The 12,529-nt window shown below is 60.8% G+C and overlaps 1 protein-coding gene across 1 annotated transcript in view; it reads right to left on the reverse strand.

Moving 5' to 3' along the window:
• TTYH2 (tweety family member 2) overlaps positions 1 to 9,267 on the reverse strand; it is a 36,556-nt gene extending 27,289 nt beyond the window's left edge. The window contains exons 1-2 of the mRNA XM_025467883.3: positions 9,085 to 9,267; positions 1,687 to 1,859 (exon numbers count right to left, since the gene is read on the reverse strand). Of these exons, the coding sequence (XP_025323668.3) occupies positions 1,687 to 1,859; positions 9,085 to 9,213 (302 nt within the window). The 5' untranslated portion in view covers positions 9,214 to 9,267. The remainder of the gene's footprint in view (positions 1 to 1,686; positions 1,860 to 9,084) is intronic.
• Positions 9,268 to 12,529: the final 3,262 nt, after the last annotated feature.

Below are 12,529 nucleotides of genomic sequence, written 5' to 3' on the forward strand. Positions count from 1 at the left end.
GGCTTTTGCACACACTCCTCTTTCTTCTGCCTGAAGTATCTCCTCCCAGCTTGCCCCCTACCCTTGCCTGGTCCCCCTGTGGATCTTGGTGTCCATCACTCAGGAATGCCCGACTCAAACAGGCCATCCAGCTACGCTTGTTCCTTTCCTCTGAACTTATTCCCTAGTTTACTCAAATTAAACAAATGTGTGATTCTCTGCCTCTCTGACCAAGAGCCGCAGAAGGCAGATTTAGGGCCTGTGCTGCTTACCGCTGGCTCTCGCTTGCCTGGTACAAAGAGCATGTAGAATTTTGAAGAATGAATCATGCCACATGCATTCCTTCTGTTCTGTTTTCCTTAAACGGCCGGTAATTATTACTTATTAGAACGGACCTTCCAAAGTCATTCTTACTCTCCTAAAGTTTTCTTCGGTCATTTGCCGTGTTTTTGAAAAAAAATCTGAGTTCACACAGAGAGGGCTCACTGTGTAGTGAGCACAACTGGTGTCTCAGCTGTCTCCTGCCCCCCCTGCTCACCCCCACAGCAGGAGGCTTTTATTCCAGTTACTTGGTGGGAGCTCCTCTCTGCTGGGAGTCAAGACTCGTCTTTGAACTCCTGGCTTAGAAGTCTTTCCTTGTTGTTTATGATTTCGGACCGGCTGCATGCCCCCACCCCCACCCCCACCCCAGAACCCAGGCCTAGTGCTCAGCACTTTGGCATTGCTGCTGCGCTGCTTCCGGTTGCTTCCTACCCTGGCTTCAGGGACCCTTATGCTGCAGGCAGGACAGGATGTGAGCATGCTCTGACGGAGAAGAAACCGCAGATGAAGTGAGGCCAGCAGCCCAGGCGCCCTCACTCCCAGGCCACTGCGTCCTGCCTGCCGCTCGTCCTGCTGCCCAGTCAGAGAGCTAAGTCCCGCTGTGGGTTCTTGGATGCAATGGGGCGCTTAGCAATGAGGGTCTCTACCCCAAAAGAGTGACCACCTCCAGGAGCATCTCAGGGTGGATCTCAGGGTAGATCCAAGGCTTTTGGAAAAATCTGTTGCCATGAAAACAAAAAAATACAACCAACTCCCCAAAACGGGGCCAGCATATTTTGTGGGTACTGCCTGGGCAATGTGGGCTCTTGCATGGGGTTAGAAACCCTCAGGGGCCACCCAAAGCAAAGAAGGCCCAGCTCATGGCACTAAGAGATACTGATCTCTTGAGAAGATGGAATTGATGTAGACTGCAGTCGAATGTTTTCTGACCTCGCAGCTGGGAAGGTCCCAGGATGCAAACAGCAGACACCCCCTCTGTGCAGGAATGCCATCTGGTAAACTGCTCAAGGTGTTCCTTGTGGGGCCGCCAGGCTGAACACGACTGCTCAGGGCAGAGGTACACTAGGGAGACCCCATCACCACCCCCATGCATCGGATGCCTGTTGCTTGGCAAGAACAGGGACAGATTTCACCCTACGGAAGGCCCTGCCATCAAGGTACCTGGGGGCTTGGTCAGGAGAATGTGGCCGGGGAGCAGATGAGCCACTTGGGGTTGGGGGTGTAGTGGGGGCTGGCAGCAGAGAGAGAGGAAAGGGCATCAGGGTCAAAGACTAACCACCAGCAAGACCCGGAGGGTCAGGCCCACACAAGCTGACTTTTCCATCTGAGGGCACAAGGCCTGCCTCGACCCCTTGCACGCGGAGCCCCGGGCAGAGGGACACTCACCAGCAGATGAGCCCGGCCACCACCGCCGTCCAGGTGACACAGCACGGGTTGCGCCGCTTGGTCTGCACGGCCTCGTCCTGTCTGCAGCAGCACACGCAGACCACGTAGGCCGCGAGGAAAATGAGGTTCAGGCCCAGGCAGATGGCGGCCACCAGCCCCAGCAGCAGCAGTGACTGAAGAGAAGAGGCTCGGTGTCAGCACTTGGTCCCATGGCGGGGTTCGAGAAGCGCCCCGTCCGGGGGCCCTGAGCTCCCACTGGGGCTGTGGCTGTCCCCCCTCCTCCCCTGGTTGAGGCTCCTGGCCGGACACAGTGCCTGGCGCTCAGGCCCGGCGGGCAGAGGGACGGGAGGACAGGTGGATGCCGCGTGGACGGTGGAGGCCGGGAAGTAGGAGCAGCTCGAGGCTGGGTCCTGGTGGGTGGCTTACACCCCTGCATGAAGCCACAGACCAGGCCCCGCCCCATGGGCCTATCCGAGCCGTTCAAGAGACAAGGCAGGAACCACCCGCTGGCGGTGAGGGCTGTGGGTGCTGAGCTGCGTGGCTGGGGGCAGACAAGGGGAGGGCCGTCCCCAAGGGTCCGAGGGCCGTGGGCTCCTGGAGGACTCCGGTTTGGGCAGGATGTTTTGGAAGCTGAGAGGAACCTAGGACAGGGCCAGGAAGGGAGGCCTGGCGCACCTGCTTCCTCCAAGCCTCATTTTAGATGCTGGGGTCCCTCCCGGGGAGCGAGAAGCCAGCTCTGTGCTGGAGAGGGTGGGGGGGAGTCAGAACATGCACTGTGGGGTCCCATTCACTGCAGCCACAAAGGGAGAGCCATCCCTTCCCCGCTTCCCCCCAACCCTGGTGCCGGTGGTAGCAGCAAAGCCCCCAATTCTTTTTTTCAGCCCCCAGTTCTGAAGGGGGCAGGAGGTGCTGTCTCGGGCCAGCCGAGCATCTTGGGGTCCTGCAAAGCGAGCTGCTGTCAGGACGTCCGGAGGCAACCCCCAACCCCCTTGCCCTCCAGTCTCTCCATTCAGCCAGATGGACGCCAGATGGCACGAGGATCGGTGGCCACCAGCCAGGCCGGGACCTGGCTGGCAGCCTCACCCTGCTCCCCACGTGCTCCCGGGCAGTCCCCGGGCCCAAGCCCCCCAGCACTCTAGTGCGGGCTGTTGGGCTGGGAGCCTGTTGCAGGGAACCCAAGCGCTGCTGGTGGCAACGGGCAGAGTCGGGCAGGTGCCGGGACCTCCCGGTCTCAGGGGGAGACCAGACCTGGGTCGGACGGTGCACACACAGGAGGCAACCCTGCCAAACAGAGGTGGGCCTGCAGTCCTCAGGCCAGGGCCATTTTGGGGGGACGGGCAGACCCTCAGTGGTGGGGCACCTGCTGGGCCTGCCCTGTCTTGAGGTCTGCGAGGCCCCGGGTTGGCCTTCGGACCTGATTCATTCTGCTCCTCTGACCATCTGGACCTGTGGCTTCTGAGCCTCATGGACAAATGGCCAAAGTGGTGGGGACAGCCCAGAAGAGGGCCAGAGGGATAGCTCATTTGGGAGATGGTGGAGGTATCGTAGCAAGAGCTTCACCTCCACCTGGGATAAATGTCACGGGTACCGCAGGACCTTGCCTCCTTCCCTCAGCCGCATGGATGGCCTCGTGGACCCAAACACATCACTCCTGCTGAAGTGTCCCCAAAGTCCTCATGGTGTGGCCAGGCTGGGCTCCCGGCCTGGACCATTCGGCCTGTCCTGTGACTGAGGCAGGAGGCCCCCCTCCCCATCCGGTGAGACAGTGAAAAGGAGCTGCCACCTGGGCGCCCCCCAGCCCATGCCCCCTCACTGGAGAGTGCCAGGCCAAGGCGAAGGCGGCCAAAGAGGACGGGCGTTAGGGGCCGGCTACTCAGAGTGAAGTTCATCCGGCACATAGGGACATCTCTTGGAGCGCTGAATCTCGTTAGAAATTCAGGGTCTCAGGGCACCTGGAGGCTTAGTCGGTCAAGTATCTGCCTTCAGTTCAAGTTATGATCTCAGAGTCCTAGGATCAAGCCCCACGTAGGGCTCCCTGCTCAGCGGGGACCCTGTTTTTCCTTCTTCCTCTGCTGCACCCCCTGCTTGTGCTCTCTGGCTCTATCTCTGTGTCAAATGAGTAAACGCAAAAAATTTTTTTTTAAATACTTTATTTATTTATTAATGAGAGACACAGAGAGAGAGGCAGAGACACAGGCAGAGGGAGAAGCAGGCTCACTGCAGGGAGCCCAATGCGGGACTCGATCCCAGGACCCCGGGATCATGACTTGAGCCGAAGGCAGATGCTCAACCACTTGAGATGCTCAAGCCACCCAGGTGTCCAGTAAAAAATCTTTAAAAAGAAAGAAAAAAAGAAGTGCAGAGTCTCAAGCCTCGTTCTGGACCCTAGTGAATCAGAAGTGCATCTAGAGATGATCCCAGGAGACCAGAGTCCCACTCGAGTCTGGGGAGCACTGATGAGTGTCAACAGACTTTCTCAAGCCTTTTCCAGAAGCTTAACATTTCTTGACACAGACCTGCTCAGCAGAGCCCGGCTCTACAGGGCCTCCTCTACCCGAGGAGAGGACAGCAATGCCACACTTTGTCCTGGCCACCCCCGTGCAGGCCCCTGAGGCCCCTCTGCTAAAACCCGGGGTTCCCCTGACCAATCTGCAAACCACCGGGCAACGTGCCTCCCCCACGAGCCACGAGCCGGCAAGGCCACGCCTGGTCATCCACCCTACAGAGAGGAGGCTCGTGTTCCCCACACGACACACACGCGAGTGTCCACGGCAGCTTCCTACAGTGGTCCCAGCCCCAGAGCAGGAACGAACAAGCGTCCACCAGCCGGAGAACAGACACACAGGACGCGCTGTGGCCCGAAGCCCTGAGCTGGAATACCACGGAGCCGCAGGAAGAAAGCCACAGCCACCACGGGCGGCGGATGGTCTCAGGCCCGGAGGGTGGGGGACGCAAGCCAGGCCAAGCGGCAGACACAAAGCACCAAGTCAGAGAAGGGCACCTACAGTGAGTGACGGGTGGGCACAGGAGCCACCCCTGGTGGGGATGGCCCTGGAGGGGGCTGTGAGGGGCCCCTAGGGGGTGGGGACGGTCTCTCTCATGCACCAATTCAGGTGCACACTTCAGGCTGTGCACTTTCCTGTAAGCGGTTCCTGATGAAACAAAACAAAAAAAGCAACAGAGACCCAGACAGACCTTTTGTGTACATTAGAGCGTGGGCAGCATCCAGACCTCCTCCCAGCTGGTCTGGACAGTCCCAGTCCCAGTCTTTCCCCAAACAGGAAAAGCCACGACTCTACCACGTGTCCCACCCGGCAAGGAAGCACCTCCAAGGAGCAGTCTAGATGTGGCTTGGTGACGTTTCAGTCTCCCCAAAGCACAGCCAGCTGGTGTCCTTGGTCTGTGCGGTAGCTCCCCTGCTTTCTGTTCTCAGAGCCCGCTCGGGCCCCTGCACCCCGCCCCTGCTGCAGCCCAGTCCCAGGGGCAGGGCCTTCCCAGCCAGCCAGCCAGCCGGCCTCAAGTAGGTGCACATCCCACATTCCCATTTGGGAAACCCAAATGCAGGGCCCTTTGGTTCGCAGTTTGCCTCCAGGACTCCCCCATGGGGTGCTGGGTGACGGGGGTGGGGGAGCAGGGCGCAGAAGGAAGGGAGGAGGGAGGAGCTGGAGGGAGGAGGGAGTGGTAGCAGCAGAAGTGTCCCCCCCCCCTCCCTGCCACCTGGGTGTCACCTGCCAACATCTAATAGGCAATTATTTTCCTGCCCCTAATTAACACTGCAAGCCCCTGTGGGTGTGGCAGGTGGGGGGGGGGAGAGCAAACTTCCCTTCCAGAGGGAGCTGGGTGCTCTGCTCACCTGTCCCCTGCTGACTGAGCCTGGCAGGCAGGTGCCCACCCCAGGTGTGCCTCCACCGGGCCAGTTGGGTGCCCCCTCCCTGCCCTGCCCAACACTCAGCCCACAGCTCCACCGCGGGGCTCGGCCTCCAGCCTCTGACCTCACTGAAGTGACTTCAATTCGTTCTGGTTTGCCACTTTGTGATGAGAAACCCAGAGCAAGAAACCAGGCCCAGGCTGGGGCAGCACTCTGGGAACGCTGACCCCGAGGGACTTCTGCACTCGGGGGAGGAGGTGGTAGCCTGAGACCCCCACCCCCCATCCCAAGAGGTCAGGAGACAGCTAGAGAGGGGGTCAGCCTAGGGGTGAAGCCACAGGGAGGGGAGCTGGAGCCCTTGGAGGGAGGGGTTAAGCCCCCCCCCAATGGCCCTCCAGCAGGGGAGAGGGGTGCAGCGTGATTGTCCGATGACCATGACTCAGTGTTCAGGCGGGATGAATGGGGCTTCCTCATCCAACTTGGGCTCCTGGGCTGGGTTCCCAGCCTGGCCTTTCCTCCTGAGACCTGCCCCCAAGGCAGGGGGTGGGGGGACCCCAGTGGTGCTGGGGCTAGCCCCAGCCTGTCGGCTCCCCTGGCCTGAGGACACACACTTGGGACTCTCTGCGGGAGCCTAGGAACGGAACCACCCAAAGTTAACGCATGAAAATACATGTCTAAATGTAAAAAGTTAAAAAAAGTCTCTATCTCCTCATGCATGTCCCCAAAGAATGGCTGGTCCACGAAGCAGGGAAAGACGTGGGACAGGAAGCACACGTGTGGCTCTTGCACTTTGAAAGAGGCAACCGTTAACATCTGCACAGCCTTCTGGAGCTTACTAAGACATTTCGAGTACATTAGTTCATCAGCGCCTGGCCTCCCTGTAATGGGGGCGGGGGTGGGGGGCTGTGGGGAAGCCGGAGGAGGGAACTCCAGTGGCTTGTTCTGGGAAAGACACAGAGCTGAGCTCAGTGGTTTTCTCCAGGAAGAGCCCCTGCTTCCCCAGGAACGTTCTGGGAGCTGAATTTGCTCAGATTATTCCAGGTCACCAGGCGAGCTGCTAGTCTGTCATTTCCACTCTTCTAAAACCACCCCCCCTCCCCTGCTTTTTTTCCAGATCCCTGCACAGCTTTTCCCTTCGGAGCTTTCCTCCAGGCCTGCACCTGCCTCTTTCCATCCCCACACGGTCTTTAGTTACGCACGCACGCACCGCACCACAAGCCGGTACCGTTCACTTGGACACTTGGGGCGTGATCAGAGTTCATTCTCTGATCGCTGTCGGGAGAAGAAAGTCTCTTCCTTCTGTATCACCCCGAGGAGTACTGTCCTTGGACACATGACTGAACCCCAAAGCCAGCCCGTCTCATGGTTTGTATCCCTGGGTCCTACTACGTGCTACGGGACCCGCTACTAGGTACTTAGCACGCTGCATGGAGCATCTCATCGAACACTTGCAGATGAGGGGAGTGAGGATCAGAGAGGTGTGGACGCCTGCCACGACACACAGTAAGTGGTAAAACCAATCGGGAGTTCAACCCAGACAGCTGGATGGCCCAGCCCCAGCCCTACCTACTCAGCTGCTGGAGCCTGGAGCCGAGGCCCTGGCAGCGCTGGGCATCACGTGACCCTGAGTCTGGCACAGCATTTGGCCTTCATCAAGTTTGCTAAGTACTCAGATGACTGACAGGAGAAGGTGCCCATCCATGGCGTTAACTGACCTGCCACGTGGGAGGAAGGGAGTTTTCGGGAGAGACCCACGGTCAGACAAATGGGCGATTTACCCAAACAGGAGCCACGTCAAGCCAGACTCCGCATCCGGGCCCACTGCAACCACATCCCACTCAGGGCCCTCAGGAGGAGGGCCGGGAGGGGCCTCCCAGGGTCGGGCTGCCAGGAGCAGTGGCCCACGGGAAGGGGATGCCCTCTGGAGTCATCTGATGCCCAGCACAGTGTGCCAGCGTCTACACGGAGAGGAACAGGGCCGGGACTGTGAGCGGGTCCCTCTGGCTCAGCTGCCACCTCTCCAGGGGATGAGTGGGGGTGGGGAGGTTCAGGCCCCGCCAGCCACAGCTGCAGGCTGGACAGGTGCTGTCTCTGGGGCCATCGAGGCAGGGGAGTGCCCGGCCACCACCCCTCGCACATCTAGAGGTGTTCTTGACTCAGCCAGTTTGGATTTCCTCCCTAGGAGAGGAGAAAATTATGGTTGGAGACCCCAGGTACAGGATCTAGGGCGCAGGGTTAGAAACACAAACACACACACACACACACACACACACACACACACACACAGCAACAACACAGCTGTCTCAGAAATCATATCCGCCTCTTTTCATGCATTCATTGGGAGCGGAAGATTCCCTGGAGCTATCCCCAGGCGGCGGCATTCTCAGGGAACGCTGACTTCCTCAGGCAGAGCTCGGGAGAGGGAGGGCAGACACGGATTAGGAGGGGGCCTGGCCCGCCCAACCGCCCCGAGACAGCAGGAAGGGGTCCTCATTCTCCCCTCTTTCTGGAAGGGCAGGCACCTTGTGCCTGCGGCCTGAGGGCCACCGGGACACAGGAGCTATTATTAGACTCCCTGTCCCCGGTGCACTGCAAGCCCAGGGCCGGGTCAGGGGAGAGGCAAACAGCTGACACCCGGCTCAGCCTGCAGAGACTCAGCAGAGGCCCCCGCTCCCGGACCTGCGGGGTGGGGCAGGTAGAGGCCACCGGGGGTCAAAGTCCCAACACCTCAGCGTTGCTCTCATTGCTCTCAACACGTGGGCTCCCTCCCGGTTTTTTCAGCTTGAATCTTTGACCCAACAGTGCACTGACTCAGCTGGGCCACAGGGGCCCGAGCAGGCTTGGCCAGACCCGAGCATCTTTAGCTCTGCCCCGGCTGCGAGGTCCGGGGAGCCCCTCCCCACCCAGGGGAGGACAGACGGCAGAGGGAAGGGCCCGCAGGGCGAGGAAAGGGCAGAAGCGCAGGGCTGGGGGGAGTGGCTGGCCCAGAAGCGGGGACCCCAGGGTCCAGGGCCGTGCAGCTTCCCCCCCGGGGGGGAGGCCCCCAGCCCCGCCGTCCAGGAGGGGCCCAGGCAGAGGTGCGGGCGGCGGCTCCCGCCCTGCAGGCAGGGGCTGGGCAGGAGGGGGCTGCGGAGTCGAACTCGGAGAACAGCTTCTGCTCCAACTTCTCCCCGGCCACGCACCCCCGGAAAGAGCGCGCCCGTCTGGGGACCCGAGGCGCCCCTGGCATCCCCACAGCTCGCGCCGGGGACCCCCCCCCCGGCTCCAGGCACGAGGGGGCACGAAGGTCCCCTCCCCCGGCGCTCGGCCCCCGCGCCCTTCCTCCCGGTTCCCCATCGCTGGCAGAGCGCCCATCTTTCCAGCTTCCCCGGCCCACGAGGTTCCGGAGGCCCGAGGCCAAGCGTCCCGGGGGAGAAAGGGACAGGGGTGACGAGGCTGCGGGGGAGCGTAGGGGGCGGGCCGGCAGGGGCTCGGGTGGCGCGGCGACGTGGGGGCCCGCCGTGGCCGGGGTCCGCGCGGCGCGTTCTCACCTCCCGGTAACTCTCATCGCGGGGGTTGAATGTGCTGTCCACCGGCTGCAGGCGCAGGCCCAGGTGCGGGACGCTGTGCAGCCACGACACCCACCAGGGCGCGACGTACTCCACGCGCGCGGCCGGCATGGCTGTGCCCGAGTGCGCCCGCCTGCTGCGGCCGCCGCGGCTGCCCGGCCCGGGACGCGCGCCCCGGCCCCGCCCCGCCCCGCCCCGCCCCGCCCCGCCCCGCCCCGCCTGCCCATGCCCCGCCCACCTCGGGCCCCGCCCCCAGGCCAGCCCCGCCCATCTCAGGCCCCTCCCATTCAGGCCCCGCCCCCTGCCCCTCCCGGGCCCGACCCGCGCCCCGGGCACGCCCCCGGGCTGCAAGCAGGGGCGGGGACCGTCCTCGCGAACCCGCAGAATCCAGAATCCTGTTTTGGATTCCCTCCTTGCCCCGCGGTCGAATTGAGGTGGGAGGAAAAGGGAGAACTGCCCCCAACGCTCCTGTTTCTCCCCGGCCGCCTCGAGGTCCCGGGCTTCTCGTTGCTTGTTCTCCAATCAGGAGGTAGCGTGTCAGCCCTGGCTTGAGGGGCGACGCGGCCGCTCCCAGGGCTTCCAGAGGGAAGTAAGTTGAGAGTTTGGGGACTGCCCAGAGCAGCAGCCTGCCCCTGGGTCGCTGGTTGTAAATTCACTCTCAGTCGTTTATGGAGCATCCGCTGTGCAAGCCACGTGGCCTCAGAGAAGTCAGGTGTGGATCCGTCCCGGGAGCGCCCAGTGCATCCGCCCCGACCGCTAACTGATGCTGCTTTGGAAGCACTGGGAGCTGGGGAAAGCGCTGTGATTCTTCCTGGCAAGCGGCCCGGGGCGGGCCTCCTGGAGGAAGGGGCCCTCCAGGCTGGAGGGAGAGGAGGAGAGCCCTGGGAGTGCCCGGAAAGGCTGGCCTTCTCGGGGAGACACGAGGCCATCCACAGCACACATTTACTGAGCACCTACTATGTGCCAGGCACTGAACAGGGCAGATGAAAACCCTTGGCCAGGGGTACGGTGCTTGGGCGGCCGCGCACTTGGGCGGAAAGCAAAAGCCGAGCAGGGTCAGCGGACCAGGATGCGCTTGAGGGCAGCTGCTGATCCATAAACTCTTGTGGATGCCTGGCCCTGAGTATGCTGAGCACTCACAGAGGCCCCAGGCATGAAAAGGAGGTTCTGGAACTGCAAACAGCAGTGGTGTTATTGGGGCACGGCAGGGGGAGGAGGCAAGGAGAGGTGAGGCTTGAGACAAGGACAAGGTCAGGGTAAAGGGACACCTGAGGTCTAAGTGGGGGCGGAGGAGTTAGGGGTCCCCAGGGATTGGGCTGGAGTTGGACACAGTCTGGGGGGTGATCATGAGGGTCAAGGGCAGCGACGTGGCTGAGAAAGGGGACTCCAGAGAAACTCCTGAGTTTTCAGCTCCGGGGAGCTGGGTGTGGTGCCCTGAAAAGGTGGCTGCCGGAGGAGGCGTGGACCACAGATGTCCCTACCAGGACCGCTACCAGAGGTCCAGGGGCCAGGAGAGGGATCCCCACTTGTACTGGTGGTCCCAGTTCCCTGACCCTGACTGCGGCTGGCTCATCATCTGCGCATGCCCAAAGCTGAGCCGCTGAGGGGGCCACAGAAGGCCCTAGACCCCTCCTTTTCTCATAGGGTTTTTCATGAATTGAACAAACTTTAGCTGAGCACCGTCTCGGTTCTAGGGAATTCAGTGACCTACGAAATATCTGCGTTCTTGTCTGCATGGGGTCTGGAGCTTACCAGGGGAGGAAAGGCAGCTCTTCCCCCCAGTGATGAGCTACTCATTGCTTTCAGGTCTGGTGTTGGTAACGGGGTGTCCTGGGCAAGGGTTCTGCGTAGAGACAGTACATTATGAGATCGGGTGGTGGGGGTGTAAGGGTGTAGAAGGGGAATCAGAGGTTGAGTGCCCCCCTCCAGGGCAGTGGTGTAAGAGGGAACTTTTCCTTGTGATGGAAACAGAAATTCTGATTGCAGGCGTGTTTATACAACTCTAAGTGTTTGTCAAAAGTCATAGAATTGCACACCAAGAAGGGTGAATTTCACTGTAAATTTTGCCTCAATAAACCTTACTTTAAAATAAATACCTTTATTTATTTATTTATTTATTTATTTATTTATTTATTTATTTATTTATTTATTTTAAAAAAGGAGGGGCGGGGGTGGGTGGAGATAGGCAAGGGCCATTTCCCCCAAGGGCCTGGTAAGGATTTTGGTCTTTGAAGCCGCCTGCAGAGGACAACGCATCTGATCCAATGTCCTGGGAGCCCCCTCAGCAGGCGAGCTTTGACACCCGGCATGACGATGCCGCCCTGGCACCTCCGTGATGGGCCCTGCTTGGTGCCACATGCACAGTCTCCCCTCCTGTCTCTCTCCCTGTGAACAGCACAGAAGGCCCCAGCTGCTGATCCTGCCTCCTGAACGCGCCCGGAAGTTTGGGGATTTGGCATTCCTCTAGAAGATTAGAGTCACAACAGTAGCTGTAAGCCTGCAGGGGAGGGAGGGCAAGATACCAGTGGGAGGGTCTGGCTCCTGGGAGCCGCTGGCCCTGGGGATTGACCTTGAACCTGGTACAGGGGAGTCCTGCCCAAGGGGGTGGGGGTTGGTCCCAGAGAAGGAGGAGGTGGGGCAAGGGGCAGGCCTGCACACAGGCTTGAAGACAGACCACCAAGGCTCGCCCTCAGGACCAGCGCTGCAGCCAAGTGGGTGCAGCAACCAACACCCAAACCTGCTCTGCCAGTCTGCACCCAGCCAGACAGTGATCCTTCTGGCTTCTTCCCCAGAGGCCTGCTGACCTAGGCAGGCGAGCCTGCGGAGCAGAGCACAGGAGCAGGAGACCTCCCGGGACTCTTCACGGAGCTGAAGTGGGAACAGCACTCCTGCCCGTTCCCAACCAGCCCCGCGGCCCACACCTGGCCACTCAGCCCGTGTGCAGCAGCACTGGGCTCACCCGGGCCGACAAGCGGACCTCGGCAACTGCTTTGGCCACCTGAGGGCTCAACATCTACCTGGGCACCAAACCAACTTACTCAGAACGTCTGCGGTCAGCCTTGGCCACCGTGGCGAATTTTGAGCAAGCGCCCCAAATGGCTCCAAGGCACCAGCCAGGGCTGAGAACCCCGGCAGGAAAGGGTGCCTTCTCCAGGCACGGAGGCCAGACACATGCCGCAGGGCTTGTCTCCTAGGAGCTGGGGCCTGTCTCTGCACAATGTGCCGGGACAAAGGGAGCCCAAGTGGCAAGCCTTCCCTCTCTGCCTGGGAATCTCCAACACCCAGAGAACGGGGAGGCCTGGAAGCCACGGAGGCCGCTCCATCCTGGGTGGGTCGCTGAGCACCCTGAAGAGACCCACGCCTCTCACGACTGGATTCAGGTTCCCTTACAGCCTTACAACTTCTTTAGGAGAAAAAAAAAAAAAAA

Source organism: Canis lupus, chromosome 9, assembly GCF_003254725.2.
Source record: "Canis lupus dingo isolate Sandy chromosome 9, ASM325472v2, whole genome shotgun sequence".
Lineage (NCBI taxonomy): Eukaryota > Metazoa > Chordata > Mammalia > Carnivora > Canidae > Canis > Canis lupus.